Source organism: Symphodus melops (genome assembly GCF_947650265.1).
Source record: "Symphodus melops genome assembly, chromosome: 11".
Classification (NCBI taxonomy): Eukaryota; Metazoa; Chordata; class Actinopteri; order Labriformes; family Labridae; genus Symphodus; species Symphodus melops.
The window spans coordinates 11,056,257-11,080,277 of record NC_136701.1 but is presented as its reverse complement, the minus strand read 5'-3'; the positions used below and the strand labels follow the sequence as shown (position 1 = coordinate 11,080,277).

Here is a 24,021-nt window from a genome sequence, read left to right as displayed (position 1 = left end):
CGTGAAAGATCGTGAATGGTATAATTTCTGTATATAAATGAAAGGGTTCAAATGAAGGAATGTGTATTGTTTCAGCTGGAAAAGAAAGTGTATTTCCTCAAACTGCACATTACTTATTGTAGGTATTTATATCATAATTATGCAATTTCAAAAGTGATTATTCCACGTTTATATAACTCCATATTTTAAACATTTCGTTTCATTCATACCGTTTTTTGAAGCGTCGATAGGCGAACCGTCTTTTCTACCTCATCTATTTCTATAGCGGAAGTTACGGTCAGAGGTCATCGTCCAATAGTAACCTGTGCGCGCATCATCACATCACCCCACTCTCTGCTGTTTAAGCGTCTGTCTGAGCCTGGTGACCTCACCGTGATGTGATTTTGTCATCTTCAGCACCGGACGGACGGAGAGATGTCTTAAAAGACGCATCTAGATCATCGATCTCTGGGAGTCAACTGAGTCAGGATTACGCTTCGGTTCGTCTCCACCGGTGAGTACATGTTCATCTCAGATCACTCTCATATGCACCGGTTCCGACCATGCTGCAGGACAGTAACAGTCAGCTGTACACTGAGAGTGTATTAGTGCCATCACTGTGTGTATTATAAGTGTATTAGCATCTACCGGTAGCATCTTGCTAACTGTACAGTCAGCTTGAGCTCATCTGAGGCTGCTGATGAGTTAGAAAGCTAGCTGGGATTTGTTCAAGCTAACACAGTCGATTTAAAACAGTAAGAAGTACATGGTTTCATCTAGAAGTTTCGGTTTGTCCACGAGCTGACCTCGGGTGTTTTGCAATGCTACCCTGGCTCATGCTTTCAGCGTGTCTGTCTTCAGTGCTCGTCTTGTTTTTCTGGTCTCGCAGGCAGCTAGAGATAGGTAAGGCGTGCCTCACCTGGGGAGCAATGATCTCTTTCCTACCTGAACAGGAAGGCAGGGACAAAAAAAAACAAAAACCCATTTAACTGTAGAAACGTAAAGACTCATTGTACTTGTGTTGTTCCGGACTTCGTTGGTAATCAAGCAAGTGAATGAGAAGTCCTGCTCTGCATTACATTACAGTAGGTGATGTCCTTATTGTAGGTTTTAATGATCTCTTTTACACATAGAGAGGATTCAATTACTACTAGCTGACACAACGCTTCTCATAATTGTGGCTTTGTCAACACTACAGTTTTTTTTTTGTTGCTGATCCTGGATTTCTAAATATAGTCATTTTGGTAATGTATGTTGTGTGGGTTCAAGTGGTTTGATAAATTATCAGAATGCACGTTTATGTAAGCCACTTTTGCAATAAGACAAACAGCATGAAACACAGGTGTTGTGTCCCTCTGACTTTAACCAGTTGTTTGGACTCTCCTCTATAACTGTTGCTGCCTCTGTCGCGTTCCCCCTGCACAGTTTTCGCAGCCTGTTCGTGTCGTCCAGTCATGGCACAGAAGGACGGTGCTGCCAAGAAGAACCCGGCTGTTGCGTCGTTGCACTCTCACTTCATCGTGGGGTCAGTGTCGGAGGAGAACTCGGAGGATGAGATCCCGGTCAAGACCGACCCGCAGCTGGAGGAGAAGGAGCCCCGGTCTTTGTCGCCTTCCTCGGGGAGCTCGGACAGCACCTACGAGCTGGGATTCGACTCCATCGATGGGCCCGTGCAAAATCTAAGGTTAGAAGTCGGCCTTTTCATTTCTGCACTCTCAATGTAAAGCTTCTGTTTTTTTATCAAGCATGCAGGTCAACTTTTAAAGAGAGATTGTACCAAGTTTTTGGAAGCTCCTTATATATTTTTTTCCTATTTATGGAAAATAAAACAAATTATTTTGGCCTAAAAAATAAGAAGTCTCTGATGCACTTTAACTATTTTTTGCGTCGGTAAAAATGCATCCTTCAACTGCACTGTTTCTTACTGTCGTGGCTGTGAAGCACACAGATGTGAATATAAAATAAAACCCTGCAAATTCTATCATGAAACTCCAGCTCAGCAGTCCAAAAGGAGTACACTGTGTGCACTCGTAACGTCTCCTCCTCCTTTGCAGCGCGTGAAAAAAACCAAAAAGTGGTTTCGCTGCAGCGCACGCTGCTAAAGGTTTCTTTGTTTCTCTGTGTGCACAGTCTGTCAGGGAGTCATGGAAATTAGGACCAGACTAGAAAAGGTGTGAATGTATGTGCATGTTAAAAAATTCAAGCCATAAAGTCACAAAGAGCGATTCAGTGATGACAGACATTTGCATAAAGTTTTTAGATTCAAATAAGATCTGATGTAGCAGTGTGTGCTGAAGTGGGTAAGATTTTTGTTCCCTCTGGGTTTGTTGTACTTTATGTTTCTATCCTTTGGACCGTGTTGGTCTTCTTTCCTAACCTGCCGACAGTCTCCTTGTGCCAGAGAGGAGGAGAGTCCAATTTGTTTGGCTGCTTTTCAGTTTTACATTCACATAATCATCACACGATTTGAGAACGAGCTCTTTGTCAATGATTGCTTTTTCCAGTCTGGTTTTACATCATCAGTTTCAAAAGGACAAATACATTGGCAAAGAGAGAGAGAGACAGAGAGAGATTGGGGGGGGGGGGGGGGGGGGGGGGGTTGGGTTGGGTTGGGTTGAGGGCCAGATGAGAAAAGCTTGGACAGCATATTTCAAAGTGGACATACTTGATGGGGTGAGTTTGTCTGCTTCCTCCACCCCCCCTTATCGCCTCTCTCATAGGACAGAACCCACTCTTGCTTCACATCTGGATTGAAATGACAGACTGGACTCATTTTTTCTCATGCCAGTAACCCCGCCAGCTCACAGACACCAGCCAGCCAAACAAACAAGCCAAGGCTCGACTACCCCCCCCCCCCCCCAACCATTCCCCATGTCGGGTCCCCCCCTTTAGGCTGGAGCTTGATTTGAATACAACAGTCACTGCTAAGGTCTGGTGGAGAAACGAGCCCGAGCATGTGAACATGTTTTAAGAATCCAGTCGTGACATGTGAAGCCTGTTGTGTTCAGATGTCAGTGGTAACACTTTTTAAAGAGGTTGTCTTTTTCTTAAAGACCCCCCCCCACACACACACACACACACACACACACACACACACACACACACACACACACACACACACACACACACACACACACACACACACACACACACACACACACACACACACACACACACACACACACACTTCTGCATGCAAATAAGCACCATCACTCCCATCTTAACTATTGCTTCTCAGGATTTCTTTGACACCTGTAAAAGGTGGCAGTAAATCAGTTACTTGTGTGTGATAAGAGACAGTAGTCAACCCTTTTATCTTTAAGAGGTGATAACAAGGTTTTTTTTTCTTATATTATCTGGCCTGTTAACATAAACTGTCCTCAAATCTTTTGTCAGAAGTATTTTATTTTAGCAGTTTGATTTTAACAAAGAAAAAAAAAACCCGAGCTCATTAGCTGCCTTTAAGTCCATTTTCTCTGAAACTGGAGATGTTGCAAAATGCTCTGAAGTTCATTCTTTGTGTTTCTTCCAACAGGCCGAGCATGTCGGGGCTGCATCTGGTAAAGCAAGGCAGAGATCGCCGTCGCATTGACCTCCAAAGGGACTTCACTGTGGCTTCGCCTGCTGAGTTTGTCACCCGCTTTGGTGGCAACAAAGTCATTGAAAAGGTGATAACATCTCTCTCTCTCTCTCTCTCTCTCTCTCTCTCTCTCTCTCTCTTTCTCTCTCTCTCTCTCTCTCTCTCTCTCTCTCTTCGAAATGGATGCTGAGAGTGGCAGAATGAATCCTATGAAATTGAAACGGCATCATCTGTGACCAGCCATCATTATTCATGGCTCAACTTGTTGTGCTTCTGCAGGTGCTCATTGCCAATAATGGCATCGCAGCGGTCAAATGCATGCGCTCCATCCGCCGTTGGGCCTATGAGATGTTTCGCAATGAACGAGCGATCCGCTTTGTTGTCATGGTGACCCCAGAGGACCTGAAAGCCAACGCAGGTGAGTTTAATTAATTAATTGATTTTTATTTTACAGGGACATTGGTCATTTAAGTAACAGTTTTGTAAATATAAAGGCTCATTTTCATCAGTTTGAGTATAATATGTGTCTCAAAAAATGTCAGCCTTGGCTTAATGGTGCATTCATGTGATGTCGGACACGTCGGAAAAATGCACATGAACCCCTCCTATTGTTGGAACAACTTGGGAACTCTGGAATTTGTTTGACTTATTATTATTATTTTTTTTATCAATTGAAGTATTGCATATCAAGTTTTTTGCTCAAACATAACTTGTAACCGTTTTTATTCCACACATCTTCTCCCTGGCACCCTTGGTGTTTTTTTTCGTATTTGATCTAATATTCCAACTTTCTGAGCTGAAATCACGTGGACACACTTGATGTCCCAAGAATGACTTCCCAACTCTGGAACTGGGACACTCCAAAGAAGCACGTGAATGCAGCGTTAGTCCCCCATAGCTTGAAGAAAATACTCCAGAATTTTGGTCCATTTTTATTTTTTTTGTCGCTAAATCCAAGAAGTCCTCTTGTGTCGTAGCTGTCGTATCAAATATTGCTTTTGCTTCTGTTTCTTGCAGAGTACATCAAAATGGCCGATCATTACGTCCCCGTGCCGGGAGGGACGAATAATAACAACTATGCTAATGTGGAGCTTATACTGGACATTGCTAAACGCATACCTGTTCAGGTACCACAACCCCCCTGATCTGTGTGTGTGTAAGGTGTCCCTTTAAAGTATGTCATGGAGTTCATCTTGTCCCCCGCAGGCTGTGTGGGCCGGGTGGGGTCATGCCTCTGAGAACCCTAAACTCCCAGAGCTGCTCCATAAGAATGGCATCGCTTTCATGGGTAAGATAAGCTCCTTTTTTTGTTTGTTGTTGAGCCTATCACTTTCTTCTAATGATCAGTTTACTCAACTGAAATTACTCCGTTTCTTACTCCTTCCTCAGGTCCCCCGAGTCAGGCGATGTGGGCTCTAGGCGACAAGATCGCCTCGTCTATCGTCGCTCAGACAGCTGGAATTCCAACTCTGCCTTGGAGCGGTGAAGGTGAGTTATAATTAGTGTTGGGACCAAATATTTTCTTTTCTTTTCTTTCTTTCTTTTTTTTTTTTTTTTTTGCTCTTTAAGATCCTTTTTTTCTTGCAACACAAAAACCTATGTGTTTGATTGTTTTTGTTACTTTTGTTTTATTTTCAAGTCAAACCCGGATATCCATTTATTTATTTTTTTTAAACAACTTTCGTCCCACAGATAATTTAAGGATCAAGATGTATTCTTAAATTGTTCCCTGCTTACCTTGTCCAGGCCTGACAGTAGAATGGACCGAGAGCAACCAGAAGAAGAGGGACATTAACGTTCCTTCAGACGTGTACGAGCTTGGCTGCATCCAAGGTGTAGAGGATGGCCTGAAGGTACAGCGTGTGATTTACCTGACGGCTCGCAATGCAAAACGCATGTTGCATGTTCTTTCACGTACGATGCATGTACTGTATGCTTAAGTTGTATGTTTCAATTACCAGGCGGCAGAGAAAGTGGGCTACCCTGTGATGGTGAAGGCCTCAGAGGGAGGAGGAGGAAAGGGAATCCGTAAAGTGAACTCAGCTGATGATTTCCCAAACCTCTTCAGACAGGTCGGTGGAAACTAAATCCATTCAAGTTCAAATGCACCAGTAGAGCTGCGAATAAAATAAACGTATTTTTGTGCATTTGAAGACTGCAAGGGTTTTCTTGCTCTTTGGTTTTTCCAGGTCCAGGCCGAAGTTCCAGGATCCCCTATTTTCGTCATGCAGCTAGCCAAGCATGCGCGCCATCTGGAGGTGCAAATCCTGGCCGACCAGTACGGGAATGCCATCTCCCTGTTTGGCAGAGATTGTTCTGTACAGCGACGGCACCAGAAAATCATAGAGGAGGCTCCCGCTACCATCGCCACCTCGGATGTGTTTGAGGATATGGAAAGGGTACAGCAATATTTGCACTTGAGCCCGGCTTATGTAGGATTATTTAGGACGACAAAAATCTCGTTGAGTAATCACCAGCAGAAGGCTGATTTCTTTTATCAATAACTTTTTTATAACAGAATGATCGGGCTCGACCGATACAGGATTTTTTGTGGCCGATTATCGATATTTGGTAGAAAAAGTTTTCTACGATATTTCGGCTGAAATCTTTCTCAGATCTATTTTTAAACTACAGAGATAGAAAGACACGGGTATGCACATTTGTTGCTTTGATCCCTCAAAATGCAGTTATCAAACACTTGTGTCAAAGATACTATATGATAAAGACAAGATGGTCACTCAACTGGAAAGTAGCTGCGTGTGTACGTGCGTCACTGCTCCACACTCTGCACAGTGATGATGCTCGTCGTAATCCATTTAGCACACTCGGCTCACCGACAGCCCGACAGAGAGCTGCTCGTGCAATCCGATGAAACTCAAAAGAAAATGCGTTTTGACGGGCGAATCCAACCCGTAATATCGACACACATCTGCATTAAAAAAGCAGCTGACATCGATCGTCCCTTGATATGTGAATATTGGCCGATTATTATGGGCTGGCTGATAAATCGGTCGGGCTCTATAATGTGATGTATCCACTGCGGTGTTCCTTCACTTCATTCACTGCTTCTTGTGCTAAGAGCACAATATTGTGTCTTCTGTCAAAGACGTTTTTCTAATGGAGCAAACAGGATGCACAAATACAGACAAATGTTTCAGGCTCCGTTATTGGCTTAGAAATATATACTCCATTTATCAGCTGAATATTAGGAACAACATATAGCTTAAGACAGTGTAAATCAATTCCGATTGATGGCCCCTTGAAGATGCTTCAGATTTGATATGACCCGTGTTGTGTTCTCTTCTTAGTGTGCAGTGAAGCTGGCTAAGATGGTCGGCTACGTCAGTGCAGGTACAGTGGAGTACCTCTACAGTCAGAATGGCAGCTTCTACTTCTTGGAGCTCAACCCTCGTCTGCAGGTGGAACACCCCTGCACGGAGATGGTCGCTGATGTCAACTTGCCTGCAGCCCAACTGCAGGTCAGTCACACGCACACGCGCACACACACACACACACACACACACACACACACACACACACACACACACACACACACACACACACACACACACACACACACACACACACACACACACACACACACACACACACACACACACACACACACACACACACACACACTCCTGCAGAGCTCTCCACTACTGTCCTGCTGGAGACAAAGTTAGCACGCCTCATTGCTTAACACTAGACGGGGCCCCCCCGGTCACTATGGCAACCGCCTGCAAAGGAGGGAGGCAATATGCAGAAAGATTGTAGTCGTTGCCGTGGTTGTAACAGCGCGAGGTCACGTGGTGCACTCTGATTGTGTGTAAATGGGTCAGCGGCAGTCCAGCTGAAGGGCAGGCGCGGCTGGGAAAGCTTTGTCCTCAAGCTGATTGGGTGTTTCAGCGTGAGTGACACGCTGTCCAGCAGAGAGGATGAGGGGTAACAACAGGACTCACCGTCTCTCCACACAATGTTGTTTCTAAAACAGGAAACGAAACAAACAGATAAGCATGTCATCAAACACAGCGAGTTCCAATACCGTAGAAAATTATAATAAGAGGACGTTTAAAAAATCATCCAAACGAAACCTTTAATTCAAAGAGAGTAAGATAAAAACAGCTCAAACCGAAGCTTAAAAATAAAAAATGTACAAAAAAGTTACAGTGCAGAGTTAAACATAAAAAAAAATAATAATAATAGTTTGGTGAAAGGCAGATGTGAACGGGTGAGTCTTCAACCTCGATTGTAAGAGAGTTTCAGAAGAGCTGCAGTTCCCTTTGAAGTTCACTTTGAAATATGTGGAGCAGAGAACCTGAACGCCGCTTCTCCGTCTCAGCTGTCCTCGACGAGCCGAGCGATGCGGACTGTGAGGGTTTGTAGTCACTGATCAGCCCGTAGCCTCTTTCAGCGCTTTATCAACCAGCAGCAGTATTTTAAAACGTACTCTCTGACAGAGCCTGTGCGCTGGACTGATGCGATCACTTCCTCGGTCTTAGTGAGGACTCCAGCGGCAGCGTTGTGGTGCTGATGTTTCAGACAGACCTCTAAAGATACTGCTACAGCAATCAAGGCAACTGTATGAATCCTCTAATTCTTAATATATTCTTCAGGCGACTGTCAGCTGACTTTCTTTGTCTTATTGTGGCTTTTTAAAGTCCATCAGTTCACCCAGACTGTGTTTGCCTGGTCTGTGGTTTTGAGTTGTCCTCGACTAAAAAAACTAAATCACTGCAATGTGACTTATCTAAAGACTGAATCTTAAACAGCCCGCTGTAATAAACACTGTGTGATGCTGTGTGCAGATGTATGCATGTGATCCTGACACGGCTGTGTTCTTTCAGATCGCCATGGGCATTCCTCTCCAAAGGATCAAAGACATCAGGATGCTTTACGGGGTCCAGCCCTGGGGAGACTCTCCCATTGACTTTGAGGGTCTGTCGACAGCACCGTCCCCCCGGGGCCACGTCATCGCGGCACGCATCACCAGTGAAAATCCTGACGAGGTGCGGCCGACTCCCTTTCACTCCCTTCTGGCTTCCGCACAAAATGTGTCCGTTTTTTTTTCTTCTCGATTTGCTCTTTTCACCTCGTAATCCTGTTGTGACACAAACAAAGTTCTCTGTTTTGACTTCTCTAAAGGGCAAAATCGTCTGCTCCTCGCTTTGGTCGAGTTCACCAGAAGTCCTGATTGTGTTGTGTTGTCGCAGGGTTTCAAGCCGAGCTCCGGAACTGTGCAAGAGTTGAATTTCCGCAGCAACAAAAACGTGTGGGGATACTTCAGTGTGGCAGCTGCTGGAGGGCTGCACGAGTTTGCCGACTCCCAGTTCGGACACTGTTTCTCTTGGGGAGAGAATCGGGAAGAAGCCATCTCGTGAGTACACGCGGCGACTCAAAACCCCCCCCCGGTTCTCAATTTCTCTCACCGAGGTTTAAGCATACGCATGTACGTCTTCATCTTTCCTTAGTAACATGGTGGTGGCTCTGAAGGAGTTGTCTATCAGAGGAGACTTCAGGACGACAGTGGAATACCTCATTAAGCTGCTGGAGACTGAAAGCTTTCAGCACAACAGCATTGACACGGGCTGGCTGGATCGCCTCATCTCGGAGAAGATGCAGGTATACAGATGTTTTCTAGTCACTCGATGCTGTTTGAGTAAAATATATGATAAGAGCTGTAAGTCAGATCGTGATGGTTCACTCGTGGCATTGCGATTTTTCCTGAAGATGTAAGACGTCTGTTTTTTTTTTTTGTGCAGGCGGAGCGGCCCGACACCATGCTGGGAATTGTTAGCGGGGCTCTTCATGTGGCCGACGTCAATCTGAGGAACAGTGTCTCCAACTTCCTGCACTCTCTTGAGAGGTAAAAAAAAATAAAAAATGTCGCAGGTCTCCGGAGGGAACCGAACGTGTGCCGTGTTTGAATAGGAATCAAGACGCTCTCTTTTTCTCTCCGACCAGAGGTCAGGTGCTGCCTGCGCACACGCTCCTCAACACTGTGGAAGTGGAGCTCATCTATGAAGGCACAAAGTACGTCCTCAAAGTGACCCGACAGTCTCCCAACTCCTACGTGGTCATCATGAACAACTCCTCCGCCGAGGTGGACGTCCACCGTCTCAGCGACGGAGGTCTTCTGCTGTCTTATGATGGAAGCAGCTACACCACGTACATGAAGGAGGAGGTGGACCGGTACGAGCACACAAAGCGTTTTGAACACTTTGTTGGGAAATGACATGTCTATCTTGATGTACCTTCACTCAGTTTATAGCTTCTTAGGAGTTGCTCCTGTGACTCTGGTTTTCCGTTCCTTTTTAAAGACAAGTTTCGTCTTCTTCAGGTATCGCATCACAATCGGGAACAAGACTTGCGTTTTTGAGAGGGAGAACGATCCTTCGCTGCTGCGATCCCCTTCAGCGGGAAAGCTTATTCAGTACACGGTTGAGGATGGCGGCCATGTTTTTTCCGGCCAGTGCTACGCTGAAATAGAGGTACAGTGCGTTTGAGGGAATGTGAATGACCTGTATTTTCTTTACTCTTTTTTTTCATAAAATATGCAAACTCTTGACTTGTACGTTTCAGGTCATGAAGATGGTAATGACCCTCACAGCTGCAGAGTCTGGTTGTATTCACTATGTGAAGAGGGCTGGAGCAGCTCTGGAGCCCGGCTGTGTCATCGCCAAGCTGCAGCTGGATGACCCGAGCAGAGTGCAACAGGTACATTCATCTTTCAGCGCCTACGATTGTTAAAAGTTCCAGACTTTCAAATGACACAATAAAGTGTTGCATATTCATATATAACATATACATACATATACAACAGAGGCACTGAACTTACTAAGGCAACTCAACTAAAGATCAAATTATCTCAATTGGTCATATTGAAATGGCGTCTTTTAACACAGTTTCAGCATGAACAGTTTCAGGCAGTGTTAATATCTCATTAAATGGGTGATCATAGGACATCAAACTATCTCAGGTTTAAAGGGACTGAAATATTGTGATTCTATTTCAAATAAATAGTTGATGCCATGCAAGAGCATTGCGCATGTGGGATACCATTTGGCACCACAAACAATAGGAGAAGTTTCCCAAAAAATAAAATCAATAAAGATAATAGAAAAAAATAATAGAACCAATATTAACTGCTGATGGCAAAGCTGTCCGAAGTTAAAATGTAACTTCGAGCCATACTCCCCCGTCACACTTTACAACCGGACGTTTATGTACAGTAGCTCCCTCACAGGGCGAGAAGCTTATCATTTTTATTGCCCTTCTGGTGTCTGCACTTTGCCTGAATCCAGTTAATGAAGCAGCAACATTTGTAAAGGACGGGGTGCGCTGTGTTTAAAACACAAGATGAGAGCGCAAAGTTGTTTTTGTTTTTTTAAACTCCTGCCGTCATAACTTTTAAGAGCCAAGGTTGTAAATTCACAAGAGAATTTGGTCGTGCAGCCATACGACTGAACATGTGAGCCTGGTCAGTTTAAAAGTTTTTTTTTTTTTTGTGCATTTGGTTTATGACGAGTCGCTTCATGAAGTCAAAACATCAATGAAGCAGTTAAAATCAGACTGCCTACACAGATGACACAATAGTGACTTTATTATCCAAAGGGAAACAGCATGATATCAGATAGTTGGGAGGAATTGTTAATGATGCAGATGGAGCTCACGTCTTCAGCAGGAACATTATTCGGATTAACTGAAGGTGTGTTTAAACCTAGAGTGTGTTTAACCGCACATGCACATCATGCTTTTTGAAATGTCATTGATTGTTTTGGGTTTTTTGTCTTGCAGGCAGAGCTGCACACCGGGGCCCTGCCAACTATTCAGGCAGTAGCTCTCAGAGGGGAGAAGCTCCACAGAGTCTTCCACAACACACTGGGCCACCTCGTTCACATCATGAACGGTTACTGTCTCCCCGAGCCTTTCTTCGGCGCTAAGGTAAAAAGAGTTCATACACACACACTGGCTGCTGCACTCTAAAACATCAGCTCGTCCTCTCAGCTCTTCACTTCCTTTCAAACAAAACGCCCCTCGCCGTGTCTGTCCTAGTTGAAAGAGTGGGTGGAGAGGCTGATGAAGACCATGCGTGACCCGTCTTTGCCCCTGCTGGAGCTTCAAGACATCATGACGAGCGTGTCCGGGCGCATCCCCCCTGCCGTGGAGAAGGCCATCAAGAAAGAGATGGCTCAGTACGCCAGCAACATCACCTCCGTGCTCTGCCAGTTTCCCAGCCAGCAGGTAACACACACACACACACACACACACACACACACACACACACACACTATGCTTACTACACAGAAAGCCTTGTTAATATACCGTACTTTGTGGTTAACAGTAAAACTCATTTTCTGCATCTCTAGCTGTTATTTGACAGCTCTTAGAATCTTAAGGGTCCACGGTTATTCTGATTCAGAGCAAGTGGCAACCTCAGGTTTTGAAAAATGAAGCCAATGCAGAAATCCTGCAGTTTGAATATCCGCTTGAAGCTGGCTCCAGGAACACCGGAAGTTGCACACACGACTGGCAAAAAAAAGCATTTAAAAAAAAAAAAAAAAACTGTAAACAAAAAACATGTTTACAGTCTGTTATGAAAAATGACTGTGATTGGTTATTGTCATCACTGGCACAGTCTGTACGGGGGCTCCACTTTTGATTTTGAAAAACAACACGCGCTATCCATAATTGGGGGCGGAGCTAACATGATTGACAGGTTGGCGCGATGTAACTCTTCGTCAATAGGCTTAGCTTCGACTCTAAGCCCGTCGTCGATTGATTGAAAGTTATGCTGAGTCAGCATTTCCAACATGGCAGCTGCCCCCTGACGTAACAGGTGGCTGACGTCACTCAGTCGTCGTCCATTAGTATTTGCAGTCTATGGTTCGGAGCACAACTCGAAGTGACGACGCAGATGAAAATCATGTCACGTGAATTGGCAGTATGGCGAACACATCAATATCTGAGTCACCACAAATCCTTCTGGCTAAAGGAGCATTTCACTTTTTCATTCACAGCTTAAGAAAAGTGAAGTACAATAATGTGACTAGTAGTGAAAGGGGGCTTCCAAACGCATCTTATTTCTTTATTTAGCTAAAAAATTACAAATGGAACAACCAGTCAGGACTTCTGTAAAGAGGTCACTGGTGCCACTGGGATCCAGTGTTTTGTTATTAGGATTATATGCTCATAATGTTTTCTCCCTTTTTGTGTCTCCAGATTGCAAACATCCTGGACAGCCATGCAGCCACGCTTAACAAGAAGTCAGAGAGAGAAGTCTTCTTCATGAACACGCAGAGTATTGTCCAGCTGGTGCAGAAGTGAGTGCATCAGCTCAAAAGTGGAGGCTTACTGCACGCTGTGTCATTTCTCCTCGTTACCTTTCTTTTACACACAGAAGAAACTTTATATCGATTTTTTTTGTCTCCATCAGATATCGCAGTGGTATCCGAGGTCACATGAAGGCAGTGGTGATGGACTTGCTCAGACAGTACTTGAAAGTAGAGGTCCAGTTTCAGAATGGTGAGGGAACACACAGGTTACGTCTGGTTTTAGCTTTTAGTTCTCAGAATTCGATGCAGTACCGATTCTGTCCACTTGGTGGGTGTCTTTCCCAGTGAAACGTCTCAGCATCAGCGGATACAGTTTCCTTATGCAGTGCTTATCGACACTTCTTCTTCTTCATTATTTTGTCAACAGGACACTATGACAAGTGTGTGTTTGCACTGCGAGAGGAAAACAAAGGGGACATGGCCAATGTGCTCAACTACATTTTCTCCCATGCTCAAGTCACCAAGAAGAACCTGGTGGTCACTATGCTGATTGTAAGTCTCTGATCTAAATGTTGTAGGGCTTTTTACCTTTTTTTTTTTTTTTTTTTCTTCCATTGACTGTCTCATGGCTTTCAGACTTCTGTTTCAAGGAGGATATGAATGTCATTCCATAGCGCTCTATGTAATCCCTGTATGTTGTGTAGATTACTGTTTGTCTGTGTTGAGTCTCTGTAAAGGATGCCTGGTTTGTGAGGTTGCATGTTGCGTAACCTTATTTATGGCCTGTGTCCAGGACCAGCTGTGCGGCCGTGACCCCACACTGACAGACGAGCTGATGGCCATCTTGACTGAACTAACGCAGCTCAGCAAGACCACTAACGCTAAGGTGGCTCTGCGGGCCCGACAGGTCAGTCTAGGACTCGGAACTGAACGTTCTGTATTGAACGCATTCACACACACTTAATTCACGCACAAGTTTCACTTTTTTTCTAATCTTGTTTTAGATTCCATTTTATTTAGCTTTCTACTTTTTGCACATAAAGATTTTATTAATGTAAATATTATTTATCTTATTTTACCTCATTTTATTTTTATTACCGTACCTTTTTTATCTACATTGCACCGTGGGGAGGGGGGAAACGTAATTTCGATTTCACCATATGTCTGACATATTTTGGATCTGATAAAAAAGTAAACCTTGAACCCTCACTGGCAATGAATATCATGCTCCCCGTTGTCGAGGCATGTAGAGCTCTTTTAATTCACTTTTTCTGCGCCAATTCCTCAATAGCAACACGTTTTTTTTCTGATCTGCCTTTCTGGGTGTCACTATCAACTTATCTTCAATAATTGTGGATCAGAGGCATGAGCACTGTCATCAACTGAAACGAAAAGCACTGTTCAACTTTAATAAAAAAAAAAAAATCTACAACAAATGCATGTTGATGTTCAAGGACTTTGTTAACCCGCCTTCCTACATAGGTGTTGATAGCATCCCACCTCCCGTCTTATGAGCTACGACACAACCAGGTGGAGTCCATCTTCCTCTCTGCCATCGATATGTACGGACACCAGTTCTGCATCGAGAACCTGCAGGTAAAGAATTCAGCTCGTGTTTTATTGAAAACCAAAAGAAGTCTCGACGATGAGTAACCATCTCATCTTTTTTTTTTTTTTTCCTAGAAACTGATCCTCTCAGAGACATCCATCTTCGACGTTCTGCCCAACTTCTTCTACCACAGTAACCAGGTGGTCAGGATGGCTGCCCTTGAGGTGAGGAGAATAACCAGTACACATTCCAAGCCTTGATATGATGATGATTTACTGAATGGGGAAAAACATGCAGCAGATTCTCACGTCAAACTTCTCTTCTGCTTTTTTTTTTTTTTTTTTTTTTTTTTTTTTTCTCCCCCGGGACTCCAGGTGTACGTCCGCAGAGCATACATCGCTTATGAGCTCAACAGCGTTCAGCACCGTCAGCTGAAAGACAACACGTGTGTGGTGGAGTTCCAGTTCATGCTCCCAACCTCACACCCCAACAGGTATTGGGATTCCCGAAAAATAGGAGGCTGCAGCACTCACATGCTGTGCATCATGTTTTGTGCTACCCCCCCCCCCCCCCCCCCTTATAATCTTTATAAATACTTATTTAAAAATACCTATTTTTAAAGGGATCCATATTCCATTAGTGGCTGCACCAACATTTATTTATTTTTTATCACTGTTTTATTTAAATTAATCATCTTCTTTAGCAACGGATGCATCTTTTATTATCATTATCAGCAATATTTGGTGGCTCTTTTTTTTTTTTTTTTTCTCTCACTGTTATACAACAGTCTGGATGTTTGTAGCAAAGACAGTTTTATAAAACATATCCATCTAAAGAGTGTGTTTACTTATTTAGATCTCTAGTAGCCACAACCAAGATCTGAGGGTCCAAATAATCCAATTTAATGACATCACTCATTTAAATATTCTTTGACAGGACAGTGCATAGGAAGTAGAAAATCAGGAGATAGAATGGATTGGCATACGGAAAAGGAGCCACAGGTTGAACTTGAACCCGGGCCGCCCACTTAGAGAACCACAGCCTCGATACATGGGACGACCTAACCGCTAGGCCATCTGCGCCCCGATGATGTTTATTTGAACTGTTAATGATAACTGAATCTATCCATGGTGCCACCGTTCCTCTCCCATGATCCCAGCTTTTTTTCCCCATTGTTTCTTCAGTCAGTGCTGCTCATGTGTAAATTATTATTATTATTAGTTTGTTTTTTTTAGTTTAGTTTTCTTTCTTTCTTTTTTTTGCACAAAAAAAATACTTCACTTGGTTTGTCAAGTGTGTGAGTGCTATGACGGTCACCGCCTCACCTTAACAATCAGGCTTTAACTCATACATGTTCAGTGAGCAACAGAGCAGTCTCATGTCAGTCGTCCGGCCTCGTAAGTCCAGGAAAAAAAAAAAAAACATCGGGAGGATCGCTAGTCTACATCACACTTTGGAGACCAAAGACAAACGTGGGGATTTGCGTTGTTTCGCGCACAGCATTTCACTACGCTTGTAACAGACAAAGTAAAACGACTTTTCTGGTGAACGTGTGTTTAGCAACCTCCCTGTATGATTGTCTTCTGTTTTGTCCTCGTGTGAGCGTATACGTGAGAGTCCCTTGTTTTGATTGTGTTCTGCTTCTTCATGCATGTGCACAATCGATCACATGCTTGTGATTTCATGTGCCCGAGAATACACCACGCATGAACTAGAGCCTGACCGATTTAATCAGCCCGGCCGATATTAGCTGATCGCATCACTATCGGTATTGGTTAAATTTGTCTCTGATTTGTGCCAATATAACTGGGTTTCATCAATCTGTGATCAATCTATTTATTTTGACATAGTTTTTGATTTATGATTGTTCCTTTCTAAATAAACATTAGCGTTTTATTTTACTGATGTTATTCAGGCCAAGAATGGCTTTTGTTTGACCGTAAATAACCGCAGTAGAGTTTTTAAATGGATTTCAAACAAACTCTGTAGGAACAAAGACGGAGCTAAGAAAGATATCGGCTGATATGAATTTTATTTCTCCCTGATATCGATGTCAGTATCGGCCCAAATAATCGGTCAGGCCCCAGTGTGAACTTAAGACAGCATGAGAGTTGGAACTGATCCAAGGCGACCTTTATATCTCATGATGCATGTTGAAAAGGGGGCGGTCAGAAGGTGCAATGTGTGTTCCAAAGCCAAAGACGCACTTTACGTGATTTGCACATTCGTTCCGTATTGATGATTACAAAACAAGACAAATCTCCTTAAAGGAGCAACACACATTGCTAACCAACGACTGCCCTCCTGTCCTGTCCTGATGCCTGCCACTAACCACTAAGTAATCAATGTCGTTTGATTGCAGAGGGAACATCCCCACTCTAAACAGGTAATGTGAACACTCCTTTCATTGCATAGACTACCTGTAACTGTACTGACTAGCCAGCTGCATGTTTGAAGCGATCACCTATGTCGATTCATCGGATTATTTAGCCAAGATAAAGATGGTTTGGTGCTTTTAACTTTTCCCAAAATGAAACTGATTTAGCACTTGAGGGTCAAGTCTGGTGCAGTAACACAAATGTTTCTGCAGATACTGACACCAGCATGGCCCCCTGGCATTCTGTCAAATAGTGTGTGTGTGTGTCTTCGTGAGAGAGTGATATATTCTGAACTTGTGTGTGTAAGTGTTTTGTCTTTTATTTGGAGATTTGGACATATCGTGGGATGTAAAGCGAGGGGAGTGGGGGGGAGGGGATGTTGTACGTCATAGTGCAAATCTCCTCAACTTGAAACCATGTGACTGTCCTGCCAGGAAAATGTCTGCTCCCATCCTGGACATTGCAAAAGCTGCGGAAAATAGAATGCATGAAACGAAAGGCCTGGACCTTAAAGCAGGAGATAGTAAACCTAAGGACGATAACACTGGGAAGAAAAATGCGTCTGATTTGGATACTGAGGACAGGTTTGACACGACAACAACAACAACAACAACAACAATAACTCTCGGGTGAACAATCAGGGAGAGTTTCTCGCAGTCGGACTAACACCAATCAAGATGGAAGGGGAACTTTAGAGGGGTCTTTCCGGTGCTTTAATGTCTCTTTGTTGCTGTCTGAGGGATGTGTAGTTGATTTGATTTGTCTAACACGTGGTCTGTCATGAATCCTCTCACTACTGGTGTCATTTTCTTTCCCCTTGCTCTCTATGAACGGGACCTCACTCAGTTCTTAAGTGTCTCCATGTCTTAAGATAATACAGCAAGCTTTTCAAACTTCCGAAAAAAAATTGTTAGAATCAATCCGTTATGAGTTTCCAAACGGTAATTGGGAGGCAGCTTCACACGGTCCTTGTCCTTTGATGGCAGACTCTTATTCTCACCGTTCCTTGTCGATACTCTAGGATGTCATTCTCGTCCAACTTAAACCACTACGGCATGGTGCACGTCGCCAGCGTCAGCGACGTTCTGCTCGACACGTCTTTTACACCGCCTTGTCAACGCATGGGAGCCATGGTCGCGTTCCGCTCCTTCCAGGAGTTCACCAGGTCAGTCTTAGTAAAGAGGAAGCTCCTAACTTGAATGTATTCATTTGGTAGTTGAAGATAAACATTTTTAAAAAAAAAGTCATTAATGTATGATGTAATATTTTTTGTTATTGTTTTATCCTCTTCAGGAACATCTCTGATGTGCTGAGCTGCTTCTCTGACTCTCCTCCTCCAAGTCCCACATTCCCAGAGGGAGGGAATCCTGTCCTGTACGGAGAAGAGGACAACAAGGTGTGAGAACAGACTTTTTTTTTTTTTTTTTTTCAAAATCTTTTTATTAAGGACCTTCATACAAATCACAATTACAATGAAGTACACATACAGTATGCTCATTTATGTGTATAATATGCACTTATTAGGCACGGATACTGACAAAATAGTTTTGATCTAAGGAAACTTCATCAAATACTTCAATAGAAATATTGTCCCCTTTTTTTTTTTTTTTTTTCTCCTCCCTCCCAAGAACAACAACAAAAAAAAAACCTGCTCATTTCTCAGCTCATAATAATCGAGAACAGACTTTTTGAATGCTCATGACGGCTCTTTGAACACTGTTCAAACTTTCGGAATAAAACGTGGCACGGCAGTAGCTCAAATGTGTAGTGACTTAGCTTGGGAACTGAACGGTCTCTGGCATTAAGTCCCGGTGTGGACCAACTCTGGAAGTTGAAGAGGTGCCAGTTCACTTCCTGAGCTCTGCCAAGGTGCCCTTGAGCAAACCCTCCCCTCACCAGCCCAGATAAAGTGCATCTTCTTCTTCTTCTGCTGGCTTTCCAGAGTGTCCAGGACGAGCCTATCCACATCCTGAATGTGGCTATAAAGACCGACAGCGACATCGAAGACGACAGCCTGGCCACCAGCTTCAGAGAGTTCACTCAGTCAAACGTAGGAGCGCTTCCACCGCAAACACTGACTTCAGATTTCCTCAGGAAGAGTTCAATGTTTTAAATGAGATGAGTTTTTCCTGACACTTCTGATTTTTTTTTTTTTTCGTCACATTCCAGAAATCTCTGCTGTTTGAACACGGTATCCGTCGGCTGACTTTCCTGGTCGCTCAGAAGGTGAGAGTAACTTGTGAGCGATGACATCATCTACTCCCTGTCTCCACAATCAGCTCTCCCGCATGTCACCAACTCAACCCCCTTTCTTTACAGCATGTAACACCATGTTAAAAAGTGTCCCTCCGTCTTTCCACATGTTATTACTAACATTGATTGACATTGAGTCTGGTTGTGACGACGTGTATCTAATCTAGCTCACTATCCTCTTTGTCTCTCTGTATCTCTTTCTGCATGCGTTGCTTTTGCTGCTGCTGCATTTATGATGACAGGATTTCAGGAAGCAAGTCAACTGTGAGGTGGACCAGAGGTTTCATGTAAGTATAGGAAGACGGAGAAAGTGAGCACACGGGGCTCTTTGAGTTGATTCATTCAAACAATGGTTGTGCGTTAAAAGCAGTTTTGAAACACCCTACTGCCAAGGGGATCATCCAAGATTCAAATTCAAGACGTAAAGTCTTTGTTGTCAAAGTGCATTAAAAATCCTCCTGAGCTGTGGTGTAAAAAAATGAAAACAGAATTTATAGATGTATCAGCATAAAAGGGTTAAAAAAAGGCAAAAATGTAGACACAGAGACATATATAAATGTGAATAAATGGATATGGCCTATTTTAGTGTGAAGTTTGTTGGTGGTCATTCTTCATGGAGTGGTAGGACACTCCCAAACACCCTGAAGAAGAGCCTCGGAACTGCTCTGCATTTTTCCCCCTGCTCCTGTTGATTTTATATCCTTGTCTCTAAGTGAGTGTGCCTTAAGATGGCCTGGTGGCTCTCCTTTCCTTCAGCTTAAAGAAGTCATTGAACACACAGAACACTAAACTCCATGCATAGATTTGTCAATTCGAAACACCAAATAGTAAGTGCACCCCGGTTTGACCCACGATCGACGCGACACCCACCAGCATTTGTTGAGGCTGATGATAGCGGAGCTTTTAAACGGGCTCGGGTTTTTCAGAATTGGAAATCATCAACACGATGAGATCAGATGTTTTTCCTCTCTCTGTCTCTGACGAAAGCTAATCGTGCTAATGAGTGTCACCATCATCATCGTTTATCGCTCAGCCAGAAGATTTAGTTTGCAGGTTGATTGTGTTCATTTGTTGATTGTGTATGTGATGTGTAAGGGCAGGTCTGTGGAGGTTTACACTGACTGTGCAGTGGTGAACTTATTTTCTGACGGCGTTCGTGAAAGCATCTCCAATCAGCCTGACATTGTCTTGGCAAATGGTACAAGTCATCTGATAGCGTCAAACAGGGCTATGGGGCATTATTCAAAGGGTGTAATGTCTTTTTTTTTTTGTTGTTTTTTGTTTTTTTAAAGAATAGAATGTTTTATTCATCCGCGTAGCAAGTGGTGCTTTTGAAACATCCTGTTAGCATCCTGTTAGCATCCTGTTAGCATGCTGTCTGAGTGAGATCGCAGAGATTCTCTGACACAGGAATAAGTGAGCGTCCAAACCAACGCATGGAGATCGAGCTCCTTATGATCACTGCTTATTACCCCATACTCAGCCCTGTTGTAGCAATTAAAGCAAATCACAGCACAGCTTCTACTCTTTAGTAGGTAGATGTCCAACTAGCATTCTTAATACCGCAGTTTATACGAGCATGTTTCTTGTTATGTTGACATTATTTGTGTCCTACTTATCTCTCCCTTTTTTTCCTCACAGAGAGAATTCCCCAAGTTTTTCACGTTCCGTGCCAGAGACAAGGTGTGTATTTCTTCTTTTTTTTAATCAATTAAAACTCTTTTGAATATCACCAAATGACGAGGTCTATTGAAAAGATGAAGGGATCCACATGATGGGTGTACAAGCATAAGGCCCCATGTTCACCTAGAGTTTTTTTTCTTTTTTTCCCCCTGCACGTCAGCATCTTTTAAACGTGAGTTTGCAGCAGCATCAGTGTCTTTTTTTTATTTTCCGATTCTGCCCGTTTTTTGCTTCAGGAAGATAAAAAAATAATAATAATTTTAAAAAAAAGATACTCCCTGTCTTTTTGTCTCCGTGCTCCACGTCAAGACAAAGTGTGTGTGGTACTGTAAAGCATTCTCCATTTGAGGTGTGTCATCCAATCACTTCAGAGCGCACAGCCGGAGTCTTCTCCTGCTGAAAAAAAACACAAGGTGGACACGCTACAAATTGTGTATAGAGCCCCCCCCCGTCATTGATGGCCCATCCTCTCCCTTACTCTGATAGTTTCACTAAAGAAACACTTGCAAAGTCATTAAAGTAATGAACTCTGTAATTAGGTCTCCCATCTAAGAGAAATGACAGTCATTAGAAACTTGATGAGATCGAGACTGGCCGTGATTAAAATGACTTCATAAAAGTTCAGTTCATTAAGGTTGTGTTTTAGTAGTGTTTGCGATTTGTGTCTTTTCCCGTTTCTCAACAGTTTGAGGAGGACAGGATTTACCGTCACTTGGAGCCGGCACTGGCTTTCCAGTTGGAGCTCAACCGCATGCGTAACTTTGCCCTGACTGCCATCCCGTGTGCTAACCACAAGATGCATCTGTACCTGGGTGCGGCCCGAGTCGAGCAGGGCACAGAAGTGACGGACTACCGTTTCTTCGTTCGAGCCATTATCCGCCACTCTGATCTGGTCACAAAGGTGAGACAAAGAACCTTTGAACTTACTTATTCTATAATACCTGATGTCTCCTGTTTAGATTTTACAGAAGTTATCTTGCGTGCCCCTGCTGTTCCATTCCTAGGAGGCCTCTTTCGAGTACCTTCACAATGAGGCCGAGCGTCTGCTGCTGGAAGCCATGGACGAGCTGGAGGTGGCTTTCAACAACACGACTGTACGAACCGACTGCAACCACATCTTCCTCAACTTTGTCCCCACAGTCATCATGGACCCATCAAAGGTTGGTTAAACTCGCTCACACACACACACACACACACATCTCTGTGAAGAATCAGAGCCTGTATTTTATTGTGTGATTCTTATCCTCCTTTATCTTTCTTTACAAACTCCAGATCGAGGAGTCCGTGCGCTCCATGGTGATGCGTTACGGCAGCCGCCTTTGGAAACTGCGCGTCCTTCAGGCCGAACTGAAAATCAACATACGTCTGACTCCTACGGGAAAGCAAATCCCCATCCGCCTCTTTCTCACCAACGAATCCGGCTACTACCTGGACATCAGCCTGTACAAGGAGGTCACCGACTCCCGAACGGGACAGGTGGGGCCTAAAGACCGACAGGTGGGGCACTCATACATCATCCATCTCATCCGCTTTGTGTCCCCGGCCTCGTGTTAAGGGCTTTACCTCCATCCTGGAAAACCTCAGCTCCCAGAATGCAATTTACCAGCCTGTCCTGTAAAGTGAAAAAAAAAAAAAGAGATTTAATGTAACGCAGTATCATACAAGAAATCAGGCTTTAAGATTGACTGAATGGGAACAGAGATCCAGTATGGCGTCTTGCCGTTAGCCTGATGGACAATTACTTGAGTGATATTCTCTCTCCTCGCAGCTGATCAGGTAAGTTGTACTTCATCAAGCCATCGGATTCATCTGTCCATCATCACATCATCCATTAATGCATCATTTCATCTTTGTTTTATATCATCTTTTTTTTTTTTCTTCATTAGTTCCATCGTGGCAGTGATAGGTGTTCTATTTCTATTTAACTTAAACATCCTAAACACAATCTGCAGCACATCCTGCAAACGTTTAAACGATTCAACTCAAGTTAAGAAATGTTTTGGTTAGTTTTATGTTCAATTCAAAAATATCTGTTGTGGAGGAGGCTGCAGAAACACACCTGTACCTGTCAGAGAACGTCCATCTGGTGACTGTGCATCATCATCGTCATCCACACGGGCATTTCAATTGTACAGATGTTTTAAAGGGGTCAGTTGATGAATCTGTCCGCGTGCGTCTAGTGTGACTCTGTGTGTTTGTGTTTGTTCAGATCATGTTTCAAGCGTACGGAGACAAACAGGGTCCACTGCACGGCATGCTCATCAACACACCGTACGTCACCAAGGATCTTCTGCAGTCCAAGCGCTTCCAGGCTCAGTCACTGGGCACCACATACGTCTACGACTTTCCAGAAATGTTCCGACAGGTACGACCTAAAAACTGCTAAGAAAATCCCTCAACTTGAAGCTTTTTCATTTCAATTCATTTCATTTTTGTGGCAGATCAAGAGACTGATGTATAACAAATAGTGAAGTAGAATAAAGTGACTTTATAAAGTCATTTATTGTATTTATAATAATAATAATAATGATACATTTTATATGTAAAGCACTTTACATTTTTCAATCTCAAAGTGCTACAGAGGTTAAACGGATAAAAGAGTACGGTAGTTAAAAACACATAAAACATCTAGAAAAACGAAGTTAAGAAAATGCTTTTCTGAAAAGATGAGTCTTAAAGCTTAAGGCTATTTAATAGACTTAGAGAGATGCTGTCCTCGCCATTTACATTCCGCTGTATTTGAGACCAGTCCCAAGTGCTGCCTGCAGCCTTTAGTTTGGAGCACCAGGGGGAATAATGCTGTGTTCTTTTGTCAGTCTCCAAATAAGTAAATAAATAAATAAATTAAAGTTCCTTTATAAAGTGCTGACGTTAACAGTTTTCTGAGCTATACAAGTATTGAACACTGGACCTGTTGCGTTTCCTCTGCTTCAGATAAAACTATGTTATTACCACTATGCATTAACATGACCGTAAACCAAATGATCTGATGAGTAACTTTTTTTTTTTTCTCTCTTTTTCTTTTTATCAGGCTCTGAAGAAGATGTGGCACTCCAGCCAGACGTTTGCCCACTTACCCAAATGTCCTCTTCCCTCTGAGCTGCTCACCTTTACAGAGCTGGTGCTGGACGCCCAGGGTCAGCTGGTGCAGATGAACCGACTGCCAGGGGGCAACGAGGTCAGTTTGTGTATTTTCATAACATAAAGACAGACTTCATATAACTTTCAAAAGTTTTTGGTTTTTTTTGTCTTCCTGTGAATGTTTCTGTCTGTTTGTTTTGTCCTGCAATGTCGGGATTTTTCTGTTCTGTAATTTTGAAAAAC

At 43.4% G+C, this 24,021-nt stretch overlaps 1 protein-coding gene across 1 annotated transcript in view; it reads left to right on the top strand.

Moving 5' to 3' along the window:
- Positions 1-282: 282 nt before the first annotated feature.
- The window catches only part of LOC306831377 (acetyl-CoA carboxylase 1-like), a 35,219-nt gene continuing 11,480 nt past the window's right edge, over positions 283-24,021 (top strand). Inside the window, 40 exon segments of the mRNA XM_079355458.1 lie at positions 283-493; positions 1,405-1,663; positions 3,515-3,647; positions 3,839-3,977; positions 4,577-4,686; positions 4,766-4,847; positions 4,949-5,047; positions 5,306-5,412; positions 5,521-5,631; positions 5,749-5,958; positions 6,868-7,038; positions 8,407-8,568; positions 8,773-8,936; positions 9,031-9,181; positions 9,322-9,425; positions 9,524-9,751; positions 9,900-10,050; positions 10,142-10,276; positions 11,357-11,503; positions 11,615-11,803; positions 12,782-12,882; positions 12,996-13,084; positions 13,262-13,386; positions 13,628-13,741; positions 14,317-14,430; positions 14,518-14,607; positions 14,758-14,876; positions 16,746-16,769; positions 17,196-17,345; positions 17,783-17,926; positions 18,055-18,157; positions 18,704-18,811; positions 18,931-18,987; positions 19,257-19,301; positions 20,656-20,697; positions 21,383-21,598; positions 21,702-21,857; positions 21,970-22,194; positions 22,907-23,062; positions 23,729-23,875. Coding sequence (XP_079211584.1) covers positions 1,434-1,663; positions 3,515-3,647; positions 3,839-3,977; positions 4,577-4,686; positions 4,766-4,847; positions 4,949-5,047; positions 5,306-5,412; positions 5,521-5,631; positions 5,749-5,958; positions 6,868-7,038; positions 8,407-8,568; positions 8,773-8,936; positions 9,031-9,181; positions 9,322-9,425; positions 9,524-9,751; positions 9,900-10,050; positions 10,142-10,276; positions 11,357-11,503; positions 11,615-11,803; positions 12,782-12,882; positions 12,996-13,084; positions 13,262-13,386; positions 13,628-13,741; positions 14,317-14,430; positions 14,518-14,607; positions 14,758-14,876; positions 16,746-16,769; positions 17,196-17,345; positions 17,783-17,926; positions 18,055-18,157; positions 18,704-18,811; positions 18,931-18,987; positions 19,257-19,301; positions 20,656-20,697; positions 21,383-21,598; positions 21,702-21,857; positions 21,970-22,194; positions 22,907-23,062; positions 23,729-23,875 — 5,148 coding nt within the window. The 5' untranslated portion in view covers positions 283-493; positions 1,405-1,433.